Below are 19,103 nucleotides of genomic sequence, written 5' to 3'. Positions count from 1 at the left end.
TGTCTCAGAAATCTGGGCTTGTACATACATGTTGTTCCACACTGATGCTTTACTTTATGAGACCAGCAGGTGCTTTTCTAAACTGGAAGCCCCAACAATGAATACATCTTACCTAGAGATATTGTCAGGTGAGCAGGCAGAGATGCTGGTTTCCATGCTGTCGGAGCTGTCTAGGCTCAGCGTGTCAAAGGCCTGGTCCTTGTAACTGTGGTCGGGGTAGTGGAAACTGTTCAAGTAGACATTTGATTCAGAGGCTGTGCGGTTGTAAAAGTCAGAAGATTTCTGCCTTTGTCCTTCACTCATCTGTTGGTGATTATACCCTAAGGAAAGAGCCATAAATATGTTAGTATGCCTCATCTTCTAGTCTCAGATCTTCTGAGACTCAAACCAGCAACCCAAAACATCTGCGTACAAAACTTGGACTTTGGTCTAATTTGTTTTGAAGCCAAGAAGATCAAAGACACAGCATCATGCTCAGTGCAAGCGAGGTGGTCTTGGGCGTGATCTTTTCCGTCAGTGGATCATCTCACATTCTCCTTTGCCATTCCCACATCTCAGCGCAACTGAGAATATAACCACACACACACACACACACAAACAGGCAAACCAAACCAGAACAGAAACACAATGAAAGGCCCTGTATCTTCTAAAAGTAGCTGGGTTCAAGGGAAGCCAGATGACTCCTGGTGACAAGCAATAGTGTGGTCTTAGGACAGTCACTTCCTCAATGGTATTCAAATTTATGGAACAATCCATCTGGTCATAAAACAGCAGGCGGACCATCGAGGTATAGGATTTAAGAAACTTGTATCTCTCTCATATTACCACTAACACTTTTAATCTGGTAAAAATCCAAACTGCACATTTTTCTTACTCTTTTTTTCAATTTTCCTTGCCTGCTCATTATTTAAAACATCCACAGCCAATGATTTACAACAATTCTCCCAATTGGCACACCTCTCCTAATTACCATATACAGAGCTCTCTTGTTTTTCTGCCTTTGCAGTCAGCCCTCAGCCAGCTAGTGCTGGCTAACCATAGGACAATGTAGAACTCACATCAAGAGCAGCCAAAGTGCTCTCAGTCCCAGGCTTTCTTCTTACCTTGGTACTTGCTCAACTGGCCTGTTAGATCACTGGCTTTACTTCGTGTTGTTGCTCTGGCTTGCTTGCTAGTGGCTGATTTGGGGCAATGAAAGTTAAATTATTCTTCCTTTCTCTATGTACCATACAGGCAGGACGCAGACACTGAAGTGATAAACCAATTCCTCAACGCATTAAAAACATGTTTCTCTAGCCAACAGTAGGTTGCCACCCCTTTCTCCCTCATCAAATTTACTACCAGATCCATTAAGAGTTAATGATTGGACCATTTGAATTTTGCCTCTTTCCTTGCGCTCTCCCTGCCCTTACTGAGGCTTTTAATTGGTAATGAAAAATGTCAAAAAAGCAGAAGCCACATCCGTGAGGATTTAACAAAGCATCGGATACATTTCTGTAAAATGATTTTAGTTCCATAGGGAGTTTGCCTGGAGTCGTTTTAAATATCAAAGTGCAAATATGTTAGTTCAGATGAGGGCGTTTCTGGGGAAATAACCTTCCTTAATATAAGTTGTAATTAGATATTACAAATACACACACAAGAGCCACATATCAGTCAGCAAAGGGAAGATGCAACACAAGACAGCACAGCACGACACTACGGATAGAAGGCCATCAGTCATAGTGATTAACGTGGGGAGCAGTAAGTGAAGCCGGTGCATTCATAAGCGTGGAGCCTGTGCCTTAAAAAAAAAAAAAAAAAAATCATTACTCAGATATTTACCTTTGATACTTGAATTTTTGGAATTACTAATCGCTCCTTTTAAATTGTTTCCAGTTATTATGAAAAGGAGAGGGACAAAAACAAACAAACAAACAAACAAAAAACAATACCAGAAATTATTTGAAAAAGTCACGCATGTTATCTTTCCTAATGCTTTCAAAAAAGCCTTACTGGCAAAGAAAACGTGGACGCTGGCACTGACATCATGGAAGCCACTTTCTAGCAGTTGTACGAAAACCAATTCCCTAAAAGACAGTCACGGAATTGAAAACATACGAGAATTATCTCCTTGGCACTGACATGAGGAAAGGTGAATCCCTATGATGCCACAAACACCCTCTTGGAGGAGCAGAGAAGATGGTGGGTCCTGATCCTCGGATCACCCACTATTTCTTTTTCCTCCAAAAGTATTGCAAATAAGAAAATGAACTTATGATCCTCAGGTGAAGAAAGAGCACACTAAAATGACTCAAAGATGTCAGATGTGGGCACAAGGGCCAGCTGTGTGGCTATGTGCAGCACACTAAGGGTTGTGAATACAAATCCTCCAGGTGGCCCCATTATTCATCGGAGTTGGGCTCTATGTTTGAGAGAACCTTCCACCCTTCTGGCGGTAGGATGAGCGAGTGCCTTAGATTTAAGTGAAGTAATGTGCTAATGATGAGCATGTATTTCCTGGCACAGGAATTTTGTTTCCAGGGTGAGTGGAAATGTTCTACCTCACGGACAGGATCATTTCTCCCACCTGGCAACCCTCTACTAATAATCACAGTGAATTCAGCGACCACCTGGCTTACTTAGCCTCCTCCCTCCTGAACTTCAAAAAATTCAGTTACTTCTGTAATCACAAATAAAGGCCTGGACCTCTTCCCTGTGATTCTGGAATTGCACCTGTATGATTCCAAAGAGCTGGCTTTGGGACCCAGGCTCTGGCCTGCTTGTCCGAAGGTACAGAGACTTTTAATGGAGGAAACATCCCAGGAGAGCAACAGAACCAAATGAGGACCCCTGGTGGGAGGTCCAAGAAGTGCTCGTGCAGCTAGGTAAACCCAAAACAGGGGCAAGCTATCCCGGGGAGGGGGACCCACGTGTCCTGATCACCACATGATCCCCATTTATTTAGTATGGGGAGGTCATGAACTAAAGAGCTGCTGAATCAATCCATCTTCTCATCCATAAATTCCAGTTTCGGCGGTGGCTAAATAAGGAAGTGGAATGTCTACTATCTGGGGTGGGGGTGGGGGTGGGGGGCGAAGTTAAGTGCACTGGGAAAAATGAGACTTTCCCAAACCCTGAGACTACTTGGTTGTTTTTGTTTTTGTTTTTAAATTATGTAGCAAGAATAACATTCAGCAGTGGGACAGCAACTAGAAAGCAAAGAAGGCCTTGTAAAGGCTCTACATCCTGTCTACCCAGGCAGAAATAGCCACTGGAGGGAAGTTATAAGGTTTATAATGGGAGAGCTGACAGTGTCTGAGGCTTGGCTCTCAGCAGAGCCCATGCAAGGAACCCAAACCAACTCAAGTCTCGTCACTGTCCAAGAGAGCCAGGAGAGAGGACGTTCAAGGCCAATTTCTCATTCCTATTCACGCCTATCTATGAATTCTGGCTAATTACACCTGAAAACTCCTTTGTGACTTAACTATTGTGCCACTGTGGGATATACAGTGTTGCCAATATCTTCCAAATGTGTGTTGTTTCCTTCTTCTTTTTTTTTTTTTAAAGGAGGGTGGAGCAGAGGGAGAGGGAGAGAATCTAAGCAGATTCCAAGCCCTGTGCAAGCCCAACACGGAGCTTGATCCAACAACCCTGGGATCATGACCTGAGTCGACGTCAAGAGCTGGACACTTAACTGACTGAGCCACCCAGGCGCCCGTGTCGTATACTTTAAATAGTTATTTGGGCTTAGTAGAGAAAATGAGATGAATTAAGTGGGTTTAAGAGGATAAAATTAATCTGTCTTTCTGACAAATTAGCCTAGTGTAGCTCACCTGCTGAGAAATTCATTCTTCCTAACCATAGTCCACAGCCAGGAGATGAAGGTACAGGATGAGTCAGGAGTCACAGACGAAGAAGGGGGAAGACAGAAAAAGGGAGAAAGAGACAAGATCAAAAAGGATGACGGGGGACCAGAAAAACAGACACTTTCAACATGCCATCCTCGGCAGTGTTAGTCACAACACCAGATTAACAAGGCAAAATGGATGTTCACACTTCCAGATTCCATCTTAGTTTACAGAGGAACCTGGGAAGTTAAAAAATAATAATAAGTTTCAGATACATGCATACGGTTAGTCAACAACGTTTGGAATGAAACATCTTTCACACATATTCGCCAACCAGAAAACAAGGAGAATAAAAATGAGATCATAGTGATAAAACAGTTCTTTTTCCTCGGCAGACAGCAGCACATAGTTTTTAAGAGCTAGGATTTATCAAATGCCATTCAGTTATTCAAAGCACAGTCCCTCAAATTTTCTATAACCAGGGAGTCCTCTGACACCCTGCATCTCTGCCACCCTGTCCCAGTCATAAGCATCTCATTTATGCAAGCCAGTCACGCAAACTGGTCTTCACTCCTCCAGGTCGGTGTTCTACAATGGGCATAAATGGAATAAATAAGTAGGAGCGTCCTAAATCCTTCCCTCCTCCCTTGTAGCGGGCCTTATTTATACCTGCCCTTTAGAAAGGAGAAGCCTCCTGTTTTACACTTAGCCTACATACTTGACAATGCCCACTCTGATCTTTATCTAGATTCTGAGTCTTGCAAAACAATGCCCCCCCACCCCGCCGTTTCCTGCAGGGTCTGACCTTGTAATAAAAACAAAGGGGCTCCAGCAGCTGCCCCTCTGAGTGAACAGCAGCTGCCCTCAGGATTGGGTTTCTAGCAAACGTGCAGCAATTTTTCTCTATTATATAAAATGTATGATCCTTTGGCTAAAAATGCACTATTTTACAGTTTCAAATTCGATCATTTCTTAAAGATGACTTAACAATGACCTTTCACTAGTTGCTGAAAACAAAAAAACACCAAGCGAGGAGGAGGTTTGTCATACCTTTCTTGGACTTTCCTGCGTTTAACAGAAAACAAAAGGACAAAGATTTCATTCATTTGAGAGCTTACAAAGGAACATTTCACAAGTGGTACAAAAGCCAATAAGCATTACAACTTTAAGAGCTGAGCTCCTGGGCTCTGCTTTAAACTCTGCCCTCAGAGATCTTTTTTTCTAGGAAAACAGTGCTGATGGAAGGAGGGCTGTTACTTACACCATTGTTCTTGATGTATCCATTATGAACAAGCAGCAAAAAAAAAAAAAAATAGTTCACTTATGTTAATTGTGTAACTCCCCCCCAAATGGTAAGATCTATTACATCTGAGTTAATGAAAACACGTTGGGTCCAGTTTTTTCCAAACCATGGACTTTTACTTGCCTTTGCCATTTTAGTGAAGCCAAAACTGTGTTAGTGAAACAATTCTAAATGCAATAACGATTCATCCCTCCTGGGGATGGGCCACCTGTAGGGGCTTAGGAGAAAATTCTGCCAATTTTCCGGTCTATTGTGGCTCTGAGAACTGCACTCCCTGCCCCTCTTCCTCTGGCTTCACAAGACACATCACCTCTGCTGGGACCAACACACACAGGATGGTTCTCGATTTCCTCAGAAGTTGCCCCATCAGCACCACATGAAATTCTTGAAGAAGAAGCCCGCTGGAGAGCTGTGGCAGGAAAGAATGCAGCCGCAGTCTTCCCAGATACACAAAAGGAAAGCACATCGGTGAAGGACCAGAGCAGAAAGATAGCTGAAAGTCAATGGATTTTGCGGAGTTCATCCTTAATGGGGCCTTAATCGAATTGGCTCACATTTCCTCTATGAACCCAGCATGGGGATTCCCATTCTTGGTTGGGCAAAAGGAGATTAGAAAAATAAAGATCAAGCATCCTTTGGTTTCACCAAAATTCTCATTAAGAATCCTCTTACACAATAATCTTAATAGCTCTTGAATTCGCAAATCTCTCTGGTTAGTATGAAGGTCTGGTTTTTATTACTCCTTAAGAAATAACTTTTGACATAAAATGTGGTCTTGTGGCCAATCCAAGCTCTGATGTCTTCAGCCAGTGGAAAAAAACCCATTGAAAAAGTCTATAAATATCACAGAAAAATGCTTTAACAGAAAATGGACTTGACCCACAAGTGAACAATGATAAATGAGAGCCAAAATATCAAGACTCACTTATGTTTATTATTTATAAATCGTAAGAGATATCTTAACTTTAAAAATCATAAGAGATATTTTAGCTTAAGAAATTATAGCAAAGAAAATAAAAGTGAAGTTCAATCAACTGTATTTGATTCACATGTTAACACTGTAAACCATTCATGCATTTTATAAACCTCTCTTACAAACACTATAGCTCTATGAACTCTTAAACCATATCTGGTGATGATTCAAAAACCTCATTCAATTGAGAGAGAGCTATATATATGCATATATATATATATAAAACATACACACATATAAACATTTTATATACACAAATCCATATATAATATATATACATAACCTACATGTATATATATATTTCTTTTTTTTTTCTTTTGGCGAGAAACCTGTGTTTATCACCTGGTACCACTGGCAGAAGGGCTGAGCAGTCAGAACTGAATTCCAGCCTGGTTGGAGGGAAGGGTTTCAATTCCACCAATGTGTGAATGCATTTAGAGCCCAAATGGCCACCACTCCATCGGCAGCCCCCTTTAGATCCTGGGCATTCCCCCATTACGGCATGTACCACATTTCATTTAAATCATCTTTTTTTTTTTTTTAAAGATTTTATTTATTTATTTGAGATAAAGCAAGAGAGAGAGAGAGAGTATGAGAGGGGGAGAGGGAGAGGGGGAAGCAGACTCCCCGCCAAGCACGGAGCCTGACGTGGGGCTCGATCCCAGGACCCTGGGACCATGACCTGAGCTGAAGGCAGATACTTAATGACTGAACCTCTCAGGATTCCTTAAATCATCTATTATGTATCTTTCTTCCTCACTAGAGTATAAGCATGTCAGGGGGTGAGGACTGTGTCATTTATTTGCGTTCTTGGTCTCTAGCACCACATCTGGTCAAAAGTTGGGGCCCATATAAACTATTGACCTAAATGACTGTGTTGACACAACTTGAATCCTCTCGATGAGAAGCTCACCTCTGGAAATCATTATAGTAACTTCTCCGAGCGGCACAAAGACTATTCGACAACTCCATTACAAATGCAGTGTATTATTTCTAAGAAATAAAAGATGCCCAGGATCTAAGTCTACCCTAAACCTAACAACCACATAGAAGAAAGGCTCAGACCCCATGAAAAGCCCAATGGGAATGTGGTCCTGGGCCACTAGTGTGTCCTCTCAATGACTCTTTAGCATATGTCGCAACAGAATAGTGGCCCAGCCCACAGACCAGATAAGTGGCTTCATTAAGCCACTGGCGATCTCTCTGGATCTCCACCACCTCTCTTTTCTTTCTACAGAATGGGAAGGTTAGTCATTCTCGAGGAGCCTTCCTGGTTTGGCAATTCAACTGAATTGAGGAAGTGCAGTGGGTATGTTTAAAAGGTGCCTGCCATATGTATAATAGGAAAAGTTACCTTAGTACAACAATAAGGCGACAGAGATCCTTCCCCAAGGAAGACTTGTTAAGGATAAAACCGAGGATTTTGGTTGTCCCCTCTCTAATGATCCCCATCCCTGTTCTTACCCACAGACACAATGTGTGATTTAATAGGTACGTACCTCTGAGCGTCCTCCGAGAGTCTGAGTCTTTGGTCATGGTTGCCAGCGAGTGAGGGAGGACGCTGCCACAGCTGTTGCTCTGTCCCAGGGGCAGGTGAGCCTGTGAGAACCGGGAGGAGACACTTCAGGCAAACTGCCCGCCACAGGGTCCTTCAGGACAGGTCCACATCCCTGCCTACAAAACTCCAGGGTAAGCCCAGTAGGCAGGGATGGTAGGAAGGAGGAACGAAGGCGTCCCTGTAATTCACACTAAGTGGCAAAGGCCAGTCATGGACCCTTCTAAGGAGCCCCACTGCGGGCTCAACGTTACAGCAATCTCTGCAGGGGAAGCAGTTCCAAAAATGAAGACAGATGGGGCAACACTGTCCAAAATCACCTTAAAGGACAGCTCAGTTCTTCATGCACAAGGAGCTGGGGGCAGGTGCAGGGACAGGAATGCAGGCACATCATGCACAAGGAAGAGAAGAGGTCTACTTGCTACAAGTGTACCAATGTCCTGCTCCCCCTCAACAATGGAGAAACCTACTCAATATTGTACTCTTTCGAAATAGAAAATCTTAGTGTGCTATATACTAGGGACCCCAGTTTATGAAATAGATTCAAACAAAGTTACTCTGATCGAAGGCAAGGGAAAGGCCCCAAAGCCTGGCTTACTCAGAACCTCTTTCTCATCTGCCCTTCCCCCTCTTTCTGCAGTGACCCCCCCCCCCACACGTCAGCAAAATAGGAGTGAGGACTCCAGTGTCACACCACGGGGGTTCATTGTCCCGCTTCACTGCTAACCAGCTGAGGGCGCTTGGGCTAGTCGCTTAGTCTCTTCACACCTCAGTTTGTCCATACCTACAATGCGGATAATACAGAGTACTTTGGCTGAAGAGTGCTGCCAGATTTTAAAATGAAACAATCCATATAAAGGGCTTAGTGCAGGGTCAGGTTCACAGAAATGCTCTCAGTAAATATTTGTGGCTATTATTCCTGGAATCCAGAGTTAATATCCTCCAATTTCCGGATCTGGGAGGCAGTCATGGGGAATCTGTCATGTAAATGCACGCTCTCCACTACTTGTGTGATGGTAGAAAATACCCAGGCCTCCACGTTCTTTGGTCCCGGACGTACAATTCAGTACGTCCTCTGAGTAGGATAGAAAATGCAATATAGTTCTCTGTCTGCCCAACAAGCAAACTTAATGGTTTATTATTTGGCATTTTATTTAAGAGCCTTTGCAATGTTGGCCAACATGAGGACAAGAAGACTCACTGAATGCAAAGCCCATGGTTCACCCCACATCCTACCTTTGGGGCGGTGCTTCTCCCCATAGTAGCACTGCTGAAATGTGGGGATATGGAAGGTGTGGTTTTCTTTCGAGGCAAAGTGTCACTCAGATAGAGGCCTTCTTTATGCTGTTTTTTCCTTTCTTCCAGACTTCTAAAATGCTTTAAATGCAAATGTAAAGCAGAATAGCAAAACTTGACTAATTGAAAGAGGTCACTGAAGAAATTAAGAAGTATGCATTTACAAAGGAGTTTTGGAATTTTAATGCAGAATTTTAAAAAAAATAAACTTATACTTGTGTTCACTAACAGACTAGGGCTAGCATTTGGTAAGATACATAGACACTGGAAGAATTTATTACTGAACCAAGAAACTTAAAAAAAAAAAAAATCCACCTTTCACTTTCATAGTTAGTTCCTGCAGCCTTGGGGCCTCAGGACAACTTACAAATTATTATGATGGTCGCCATGTGGATGGCGGAACAGCCAGTGGACAAAGCAAGTAAGCAGTTTCTCCCCTTGTCTTTCTGGACAGTTCTGTGTGATGGCACAGATCCCAGTGTGAGGAGAACAAGGAAGGGAGAAGATGGAGAGAAAGAGCGAGCGAACAGGGAAGTTGTTTTAAAGTCGGAATAATATTTTAATTACATATAAACACTTCAAATCCATATAATGCTTCCATATAAGGCATTCTTCTAGGTTATTCTTTCATTTAAAAAAAAAGCTTAGTCAAGAAACCCCTACACTAATCCCTCATATTTAAAAACCCTTCTGTTGACCATTTCTTTCTTTCTTTTTTTTTTTTTCCAGATTCCTAAGGCAAAATTTTTGCCAACTTGAAATTTATCCAAATTTTTTTGGGTCTCCCCCCAAAATGTCTTGAGTAGTAAAGTTATTTCCTAAGTAAAGGTTCTTGGGGTTTGATCATTTTTATACTAAGCTCAGGCTGTTGAAATACATAAGAATTAATGCAAATCTGAGTTACCAAATTTATGATCAATCTTTAAACACGACAATCATGAAATACACCTGCATTTTAACTTTATATTAGCTACTTACACTAGTTACTATTTATTAACCTAAAAGTAGCGAGGAGATACAGTCCTTTAACAACAGGTAAAAGGCAATAAACGTAACTTTGAGAAATGTAATGGCTGGGCCCAGCAAAGAGGGCTCATCTAATTATCTAGGACTATGACTCCTTAGCATCTTCTGGGGCCAAATTCATATAGAAATCTGATGATAGTTGAAAGGTACCCTCAAAAGAGACTTTTTGAATACCTATGCATGATTATATACTAGATGTACTAAAAGAAGGGTGGCATTCATAATGAACTTTTTAAAAATAGGTGATCAATAAAAACTTCTATGAGCCAAATGCATTACTTGTGGTGTGACCTTGGACAAGCTATTTACCTCTGCTAAGTAAGCCTCAGTTCCCTCAATGTCAATAAGGAGATCGATTCTTATTTCACAGGATCATTAGAAGGAAGAAAGGAGATATTTAGTTGTAAAGTGTTTAGTGAATTATGACCCATAGCGAGGGCATGATGTCATTATGATTTCGGTAACATGTAAGAAAAATATTTTGTGCTGACACAGCAACTTTTTATAGCATGGATTTAATGGAAATAATTATTAGCATTTGAAAACTACCTGAGACAAGTTACACTATTTTGGCTGAATGGGAACTGAAGTGTAAGGATATAAAACATATCTAGCTTCAACATATCAAAAGTCAAGAGAGGACAGTCAAGGGGTCAAAGTTTAGGACAATCCTAACACCCCTAAAAAATACTAAAGTTCCTTAAAAAAAGCATAAGAGCAAAAACCAACCAAATAAAAGAAAGCCCAGCAAAGAAATGGGTACTTGTCTCTTTAACAAAATACCTTTGGAAAAGTGGAAGGAAAGATTCCACGTCAGTGACTGCTGTCAAGGTCAAAGTCTCAGACTCTGAACACCAGTGCCTAGTTACCTGTTGTTCCTGCTGCTGCCGCTGCCTTCTGTGTTTCTTAGCTGGTAGAGGAGGAGGTGTGTCATTTAATGGGAAAGGATCGACAGACGGAGCCAGGACTTCGGGCCAAGGGGCTGATGGAGGTTGAGTGACAGGATGAGGAGAGAGGGTGGAAGGAAACATAAATCCAGAACAGACAGGTGATCTTTGCTTTATAGGAGAAAGAAAAAGTATGTATGTGTCCATATGAAATGAAAGAATAAGACAAAGAAATGAAATCGATTATCTCCTTATTCTGTTTTCTTGTATTTTAATCAAGAAGTCACAAATGGTGGGCAGGATCTTTCAATTTAGGTTTTTGTTAAAATTCTGCTTTGGGAACAACTTGGAACAGGTAGAAGATACTTTAATTTACTATTCTTTGCCCCTCCCCAGATGTTTTAAAAAGGCATAACATTAAAAAAAAAAAAATCCATTCCCACTAACACAAGAGAAAACAAAATCAAACTGGAAAAATGATTCAAGCAAACAATTTGAGAAAGGCTTTTCAGTTTCTAGGAAAACAAGGTTGGGTCAGAGGGCTACGATCTAGATTTTATTATTTTGAACTTAATTCTCCTGGTACTCCACTCTGCACCATATATTTCATAATTTCCAGTATGAAGAGTCACAAAACAGTGCCCCAGGTGGGTATGTTTTTCAAACTCAGCATCACTCTGGCCCTCTGGTCAACCAGATGTATATGCTCACACACACCTTCATTTTCAGGTAACCATGGGTTAATCTCTGACATGAGGAAAGCAGTGAACGAATGAAATGTCATGCCAACACACCTCTTTATTTTGTGGCTGGCTCACCAGCACAGCTGTGGTAGGCCCAGTGGCAACAGCGTCAGCGTCAGCGGGGAACTGAGTGGAAGGGGACAGATTCGTGGAATTGACACATGGCTCATTAATTTCATTTACACTGATATAGCCCTAAAAGGAGGAATTCAGAAGTTAAACACGAAGAAAGCAAAAGCTGAGGCATGCAAGAGTATTAATGCTCCCAGTACAATGGAGTTAGCTTTGAGCGGCACAGCCAAGTATCTGTGGAACGACCAAATGTTGCATTAAGGGAATCATCAGCAATTAAAATGGATTTATGATGCTTAATCTTGAAAAGTGATATCACAAGCATTACACCTAATTTTGGGGGCGTGAAGTCAAGATGATTAAATTATATATAAACAATCTAAAACCTTCAATTTTAGATTTTCTAGAGGTAACAGCATTCATTCTGTTGATTGAATAAGGGTGTCACTATACAACATTTAAAATAACCACACACACGCACAAATCTGAGATATAAAATTTACAATGCAATCTCTCATTCCATAATTCAAGAACCTTTTCCACAAATCTTTATTTTTAGATTTTCCTCTTTTCTTCTGTTTTTACAAGTTACAGTGTGAGTAAAAGTGGGCTGAAGTCTTCAGGTTTTTGTACAGAGAAATTTTATAAATACTAATTTATTTGTAATGCAATCTAGCTTTTAGGTCTCCTCTTGAGCCTTCCCCAGCAAGATAAATGTGTACACGTGCACGCGCGTGCACACACACACACACACACACACAACCTGCAAGAGAGTTGCAGCTCAAGGCTATTTCAATTCAAGGCAGCTTCCCCAACCCTCCAGCTCTACCCCAGGACACAGAATTGCCCATGACAATGATTCAGTTTTGGCTTCAGCTTCAATAAAACACCCATGAATCAAAACCTGCAAGATTCAAAACTCTCAAATTTATATTTGAGGAAAAGGCACTTGTAAATTTTCACGGAAAGTATTTGTACAGACCAATCGTAATTTTCACCATATCAACAAAACAGTGGGAAAAGTAGAAGAAAGAGTATAGAATAATATTTCTCTTTTAAAGGTAAAATTGAGTTAAGTTTAGCACTTGGGATCCTCTATTAGCCCATCAACCCTTTAAAAGAGTGGCTCCGGGGTAGGCAAGATATCATTATGCTGGTGAAGCAAGAATTTCAGGCTGGAAAGCAAGGTTTTTACTGATTTATAATTATGGCAAAGTGGGGAAAGCTAAAGTTGACTATAAATTGTAGGTTTCAAAATGCTGCTGAATACAGTCTTGAACTTCATGGCAATAGATACCATGTAAAGTTTCAGAAGATTAAATTGAAGAAAGGAAGTTGACAACTGGATTGTTAAATTTCCTTTTGTCTTTGGTAATGAATGGGAATGAAGAGAAATGACTTTCAGTTATGCTTTTGCTCAGTTGACAGCATGGTGTTTCAAAACAAAGATTTGATTCTTTGTATGTCATAGACCGTATAACCTGATTTATTGCTTCAAACATGTATGCCATTTGTCAAAAGTGGCACTTGTTTGAAAGAGTTAGATATAAATTAATCACTCCTTAAAAAAAAAAAAGAGAGAGAGAGAGAAGGGTGAAAGAATGAGTGAGAGAGAGAGAGGGGGGGGGAAGAAAGGAAGAAATTCAAAGCATCTCGTGAGCCAAGTCGGCTTGGTCCATGAAAGAGAACACAGTCACCCAACGAACAGAAGAGCTGGAGACATACAAATAGTCAAAAACCAAACGGGCTTTTGGCATCAGGAAGTCTGCACAGAGAAAGAACTCATTAGCAGAAAAGGGAAGATTATTTTCTTGTACCAAGAGGTAAAAAGATGCTAGAGTTTATCTAATTCACTCGGATGCCACAGTCCTTCAAACTCAATAGGTCCAGCGTCAACCCATGTATCTTCCCTCTTAAGCCTATGCTGTCCCCAGTCTTCACTACCTCAGGAAAAGGTCCTTCCTGTTCAGCTCATGACTCAAACTGGAAAAATGACCTCATTCCTAATACCTCCCTTGATTTACTTCAATCTTACATCCAATCTATCAGCAAGAACTGTCAACTCTGCCTCCAAAATATGTCTGCATCTGACTATTTCCCTCCATCTCTCTGCCATTGCATGAAGGCAAGAGAGGAGCATCTCCAGCCTTCACTACTGCAATCCCCTCCCTCCCAGCTCCCCTGCTTTTCCTCTCACTCCTCATAAACTGGGCCAGTGGCCCAGAGGGATGCTTAACAAATGGATATCAAATAATATCACCTCCCTGCTTAAAATCTCTCACTCAAGGACTGCCCAGCCACATATGATAAACCATATTTCTTTAACACACCTTGTAAGACCTGGTCCCTGCCCACCCCACCGATGTTCCCTTCTTCCGCTCCACTCCATCCACTATGAACCTGTGTCTACCGAATCTGTGAGTTCCATCTTCTGAATAATGGAGAGAAACTATGAAACTGAATCATCTAATAAAGCTCTTTCACAAAATGCTTCCGAGATCCACATTATTCATACTTCTGTGATGAGCTCTACTTCAGACACCTATACTAACACACAAAATACTTCCTATGTAGGAAGTCTTAACTTTGCTATTGTTTAAAAAGATATTTAGAAATAAAGGGTTTGGGTTTTTGTTGTTGTTGTTGTTGTTATTACACACATTTTTATGCAGCAGCAAGCTTTTTCTTTAGCTTTTTGAAAAAACCAAATATATAGATAATGACTTTTAGTTGGGACAGATGATAACTACACTTGTGTGCGCAGGTAACATAGAAACTTGCTGAATCACGATGTTGTACACCTACAACTAATGTCGCATGTGTGTCAACTATACTAAAAAAAAAAAACAACAACTATTTTCTTTCCCAGTCAGGGTTATGACTTTCCAAATTAGATTTAAAATATTCTTCCGTTGTAGCAGCATATCTCCATAAAAAAAAGTATTTCAGAAAGATGGATGTTTGGGAGCAAGAATGTGTGGAGCTTAATGCAAATGGGATTTTCTAAGTTAGGGGGGGAAAGAGCACAAACAACACTGGGGGGAAAAGAGAGAAAAGAAAGGCACCAGGCTATCTTATCAAATGTGCAGAGACATTTTCATTTGCTGTCAGATTCAGGAGAAGGAGAAGTAACATAAGAAAGAGGAGGAACTGAAGAAGGGCACTGCAGAGAAGAAGAGAATTTAAGTCCTAATTTTGGTTTGGATCTTAACTTGTCTGAAGCCCCAAGTTAACCCACAATGTCGCTGTCAAGCGTGGTTTGCACACACACACACAAACACACACAGTGCACCTGCACTAAACACAAAGATAATCTGTGAAATCCTCAAAGCATAAATAAAAGGCAGGAAAACCATTAAGCATTGATGCTATCCAAGTCACTCAAGTTAATGTTTTCCTATTTAGTTAATCATCTAAAACAGAGGCACAGCTCTTGATCTCTAAGGTGATAGAAGGGGACATGGAAAATCACATCTTACCTCTTTCAGAGTACTGGGGTTGACAGGAAACCCTTTCCCCCCAGAGAGGCTGGAGTATTTCTTTTCCAAATTACAAAGATTTTCCTTTTCCTGAAGGAACACGAAAATCTATTAAGCTTGGCCAATCTTAGATTTCCCTGATGACTAATGATGTTGAGTATTTTATCATGTGTCTTACTGGCTCCTCATATATCTTCTTTTGTGAAGAGTTTGTATTCAATTCTTTGGACTGTTTTTTAAAAAATTTATTTATTGAGTGTTTATTGATCGTTATTGAACTGGAGGAGTTTTTAATATAGTCTGCATATAAGTCCTTTATCATTTTCTCTTTTAAGAAAACTTTGCTCACCACAAGGTCAGAGAAGTGCATGTGCAATCCTGCATTTCCTTCTAGAAAGTTTATCACTTTAATTTTTCTGCTTCAGTCTACAATCTGCCTTGAATTAATTTATATGTGTGGTGTAAGGACAGAGGCATTAGGATTCATTTGTTCATTTGTTTGAATGTTTACCCAGTTGATACAGCACAGCTTGTTGGAAAGACTTTCTTTTTCCTGGATTATCTTGGAGCCCTTTGTGTAAAAAAAAAAAAGAATCAGTAGATGGTATATTTGTAGGTTTATTTCTGGACTTTGTTTGGTTCCATTGATCTATGTGTCTAGCTACATGTCAGCACCACATCATTTTAAATACTATAGCTTTAGAGGCAACTTTGAAATCAAATAGTATAAATCTTCCAACTTGGTTCTTGTTCAAAGTTATTTTGGCTACTCTATGCCCTTGGCATTTTCATACAGAGTTGATTCTCATTTCTTGTAATTCTTATGCTCTGAAGCATTACCGTGAACACTGAATTAGTAAACACTGAACCCTTGTTCCTACAGGAAATACAGAGATGGATTACTGTGTGCTTCCTCAAAAAAATCTCATCAACTGATCAATCTGTAACTTTGCTTTATGTGTGTTTCTGTTTAAAGATACCGTATTTGATATACAATTGATTAAACACGAACTTGTAGCTAAAAGCACTGTAATTTATGCCTGAATGAAACTTATTTAAGACACACATTTTCTCCATGAGGCACATTGCAACTTTCCCGCCCTTAGGAACACTAGACAGTATGTTAGCACTATGCTGGGGAGGCATTTTAAATAGTTTAATCAACCAAAAAAGTACAAGCAATGTGAAAACACAGCACAAAATAATCCACAAAAAGGACTCTTATTTACTCCGTGAGAGTTGAAACAGGAAGGCAGAGTGTTGCTTTGTTCAACCTCAGCAGGGAATTTGTATGCTGCGGGACTCAAAATTTTGCCGCTCTGCACACATCCATCAGTGAACTGTACGACAAGTATGATTGGGGGGCTGCAAGTGAACTTTAGTGAGCAGGCAAATTTACAAATACAGACTCCTTGAAAAATGCAGATCAGCTACAGATTTGAAGCATCCATGTGTCCATTTCTACAAAAAACTCAGCTGGGATTTTTATTGAGACTGAGACATAGCTACAGATCAATCTGGGAAAATACAAATCTTCATAATTAGCACAATTTTTTGAACAGAATTATATTTTATGTGTTTTAATGAGGAAGTTCTATTTTTATGATGGTGATCACCCATTCTAAAAAATCTATCACTATGAGATTCCCCCACCTCCTTTTTGCTAAAACTTCAGAACTACTTAAATCCTACTTATTACACTATCTGAATTAAGCTGTGCCTTTGAATAGCATGTGCAAAAAGTGGAGTGGATATTAATGGAAGAAGAGCTCGTCCCCAGAGCAGGAGACAGGGATGAAAAACCATAAAACCATTCTGAGATTTCTGGTGTCAAAGAAGCAGGAGGGGAGTTGGCAGGGATTTGTGTGGGCTACACAGGTGCACCTTGAGTGGACTCATACTTTATGTGAAGGACCAATTTTCTTTCCCTTCTCAACCTGAAAATAGTTAAATGGCTAAGTTGAGACTATTCCAGCTACATATCTGGTAGTGGGGAAACATGGTCTAGCCTCATTCTTTACTCCCTCATTCTTTCTCCTGTACCCCATTCTGGGTACATCTCTTATTTTCAGGATCCCAAAGCATCACATCCTAGGCAGTGGCCTGCATACAAGGTTCAGCGCTGAGACCAGCCGATCAACTTTAATTAACTTTTGGTGTCTTAGATCTTAGACTATGTCAGAAAATCAGATTGGGCAAAGGAAACCCTTTCTGTGCAGTCACATTAGGCCTTGGGAGATGGGATCACAGTCCCCTTGGTGAGGATGGTCTTGCCCCCATTGCTGGGGCTACCTAGCCAATGAAGCCAAACGAAACCCAATGGAGCCATTGCCAGGTGGGGACCCAAAGGCAAATAATTAGAGTTTGACACCACAGCAGCTGGGCCAAATTGTCAGCAGCAAAAAAAGCAGAATATGTTCTACCTGTTTGAAAAAAAATCTGTTTTTTCAAAAGAAGAAAATCTGAAAACGTACATATTTTTCATGGTTTGAACTTCCACACCATGGAAAAATCATGAGGAAAACATCCTTACTTATTTTATGAATTAATTGTTCACAGAGCATCAGCTTACTAATGTGGAGGATTATATAAAAATGTATATTAAAAAGCCTTTTTAAAAATTATAATCCACTATTCATTATCAAAAGGCACTTGCTTTGAAGGAAGGAGCTTCCCCCAAGCTGGAACCTGAGTTTTATTGCAACCAGCGCTAAAAAAGGAAATACTTACTCTCTGTAACATCATTATTAAATTATTCTTTTCTTTCACAAAATGATCTTGTTCTCTCTGAGCCTGCTGGACAATGTGATTGGCTTGCTTTTTCAATGCAGAAATTTTTTCCTGGAGGAAAAAAGATGATCATATACAGACGCCCGTTAGACATTCAATGGTTTGCCAGTATATCCTGGAAAAGGGAAAAGTGTTTACAGCTGCATCAGCAATGAGGACATTTTTGCTGGTGGTAGGCAGTGATTCTTATCTAGAGACTGTGAAGTAGTCTCTTTGACCTGCCAAGTTGAAGGCTATTCTTTACCTAAGGCCAATCCAGTTCACGTGGTTTAAAATCTATTTGAAGAATGCAGAAGTCAACAGGAAATCTTGTTTTAGACTTGGGAGATGCCTCATGGGAAAAATAACAATGTAAGTTCTTATTTAAGCTGAGAGCTTAAAAAGCCACCTTCTTCATCTCCCTTCCCCTCAGTTCTACTGGTTTAGTATAGAGCGGCTGGGATGTGATTCTAAATTTTGGAACAAGAGCTGAATTCTGAGGCGGGACATCAAGGAGAAGGAGGCGGGCAGAGCCAATGATGTGTGTGGCGTCTGGCAGGGCTATTTCTAATGGTAATAAGCTATCAGCCAACTTTGGGAACTATGAGCAGTGAAAACCGAAAATGCCAAAATAGACTTTGTTCGCAGAACTATTCTAAATCTAGTTACTGTGATTGCAAACGCAAGAACCTTAAAACAAATATCTGAATTTCTGATTTTTCTCTCCTTTGGTTTTCCCATAAATGAAAAAAAAATCAGGTATTATAAATCAATGGCATCTACAGCATTAAGTGACAGCAACTAACACATGTTGGTGTACCCAGCTTGGAGCACTATTTGGTATGTAGATGGCAGACTCCATAATCTGTCAGATGTGACATGTGGGGAAACACACCGGGATATTTGGATATAAAGACAGGTAGACAGAGAGCTACATTAATGATGATTCCTGTCAGGGAGTGAGGGGCAAATGTGGGTTTCTCACACTGAATGACACCTGGCAAAATTACCTTTCGAGTCACGATGTTCCGCTGATACTCAGCTACTTCACGTAGGAGCTGTTGGGTCAGGTTCTCCTTCTCCTCATCCAGACGGCTCTCACGCTCAAGCTGCTGGAATTCCAGGTCTTCAAAGTGTTTGCTCTCCACGTCCAACAGGTCGGCATCCTTT

At 40.6% G+C, this 19,103-nt stretch overlaps 1 protein-coding gene across 11 annotated transcripts in view; it reads right to left on the bottom strand.

Annotated features, from left to right (window-relative positions):
* The window catches only part of PHLDB2 (pleckstrin homology like domain family B member 2), a 224,750-nt gene that overhangs the window by 20,645 nt on the left and 185,002 nt on the right, over positions 1-19,103 (bottom strand). For 4 of the 11 annotated variants that reach the window (XM_044251368.1, XM_044251375.1, XM_044251378.1 and 1 more), the window contains 7 exons: positions 18,944-19,099; positions 17,895-18,005; positions 15,165-15,254; positions 11,665-11,808; positions 8,898-9,038; positions 7,606-7,705; positions 113-320 (listed from right to left, as the gene is read on the bottom strand). In XM_044251368.1, the coding sequence (XP_044107303.1) occupies positions 113-320; positions 7,606-7,705; positions 8,898-9,038; positions 11,665-11,808; positions 15,165-15,254; positions 17,895-18,005; positions 18,944-19,099 (950 nt within the window). Of the gene's footprint in view, positions 1-112; positions 321-1,824; positions 1,861-3,815; positions 3,837-7,605; positions 7,706-8,897; positions 9,039-11,664; positions 11,809-15,164; positions 15,255-17,894; positions 18,006-18,943; positions 19,100-19,103 lie in introns of all 11 variants that reach the window. The other 7 variants (XM_044251370.1, XM_044251371.1, XM_044251372.1 and 4 more) reach the window with 5 other exon arrangements.

Source organism: Neovison vison, chromosome 6, assembly GCF_020171115.1.
Source record: "Neovison vison isolate M4711 chromosome 6, ASM_NN_V1, whole genome shotgun sequence".
Classification (NCBI taxonomy): Eukaryota; Metazoa; Chordata; class Mammalia; order Carnivora; family Mustelidae; genus Neogale; species Neogale vison.
This window is presented reverse-complemented; position numbering and strand designations above follow the sequence as displayed.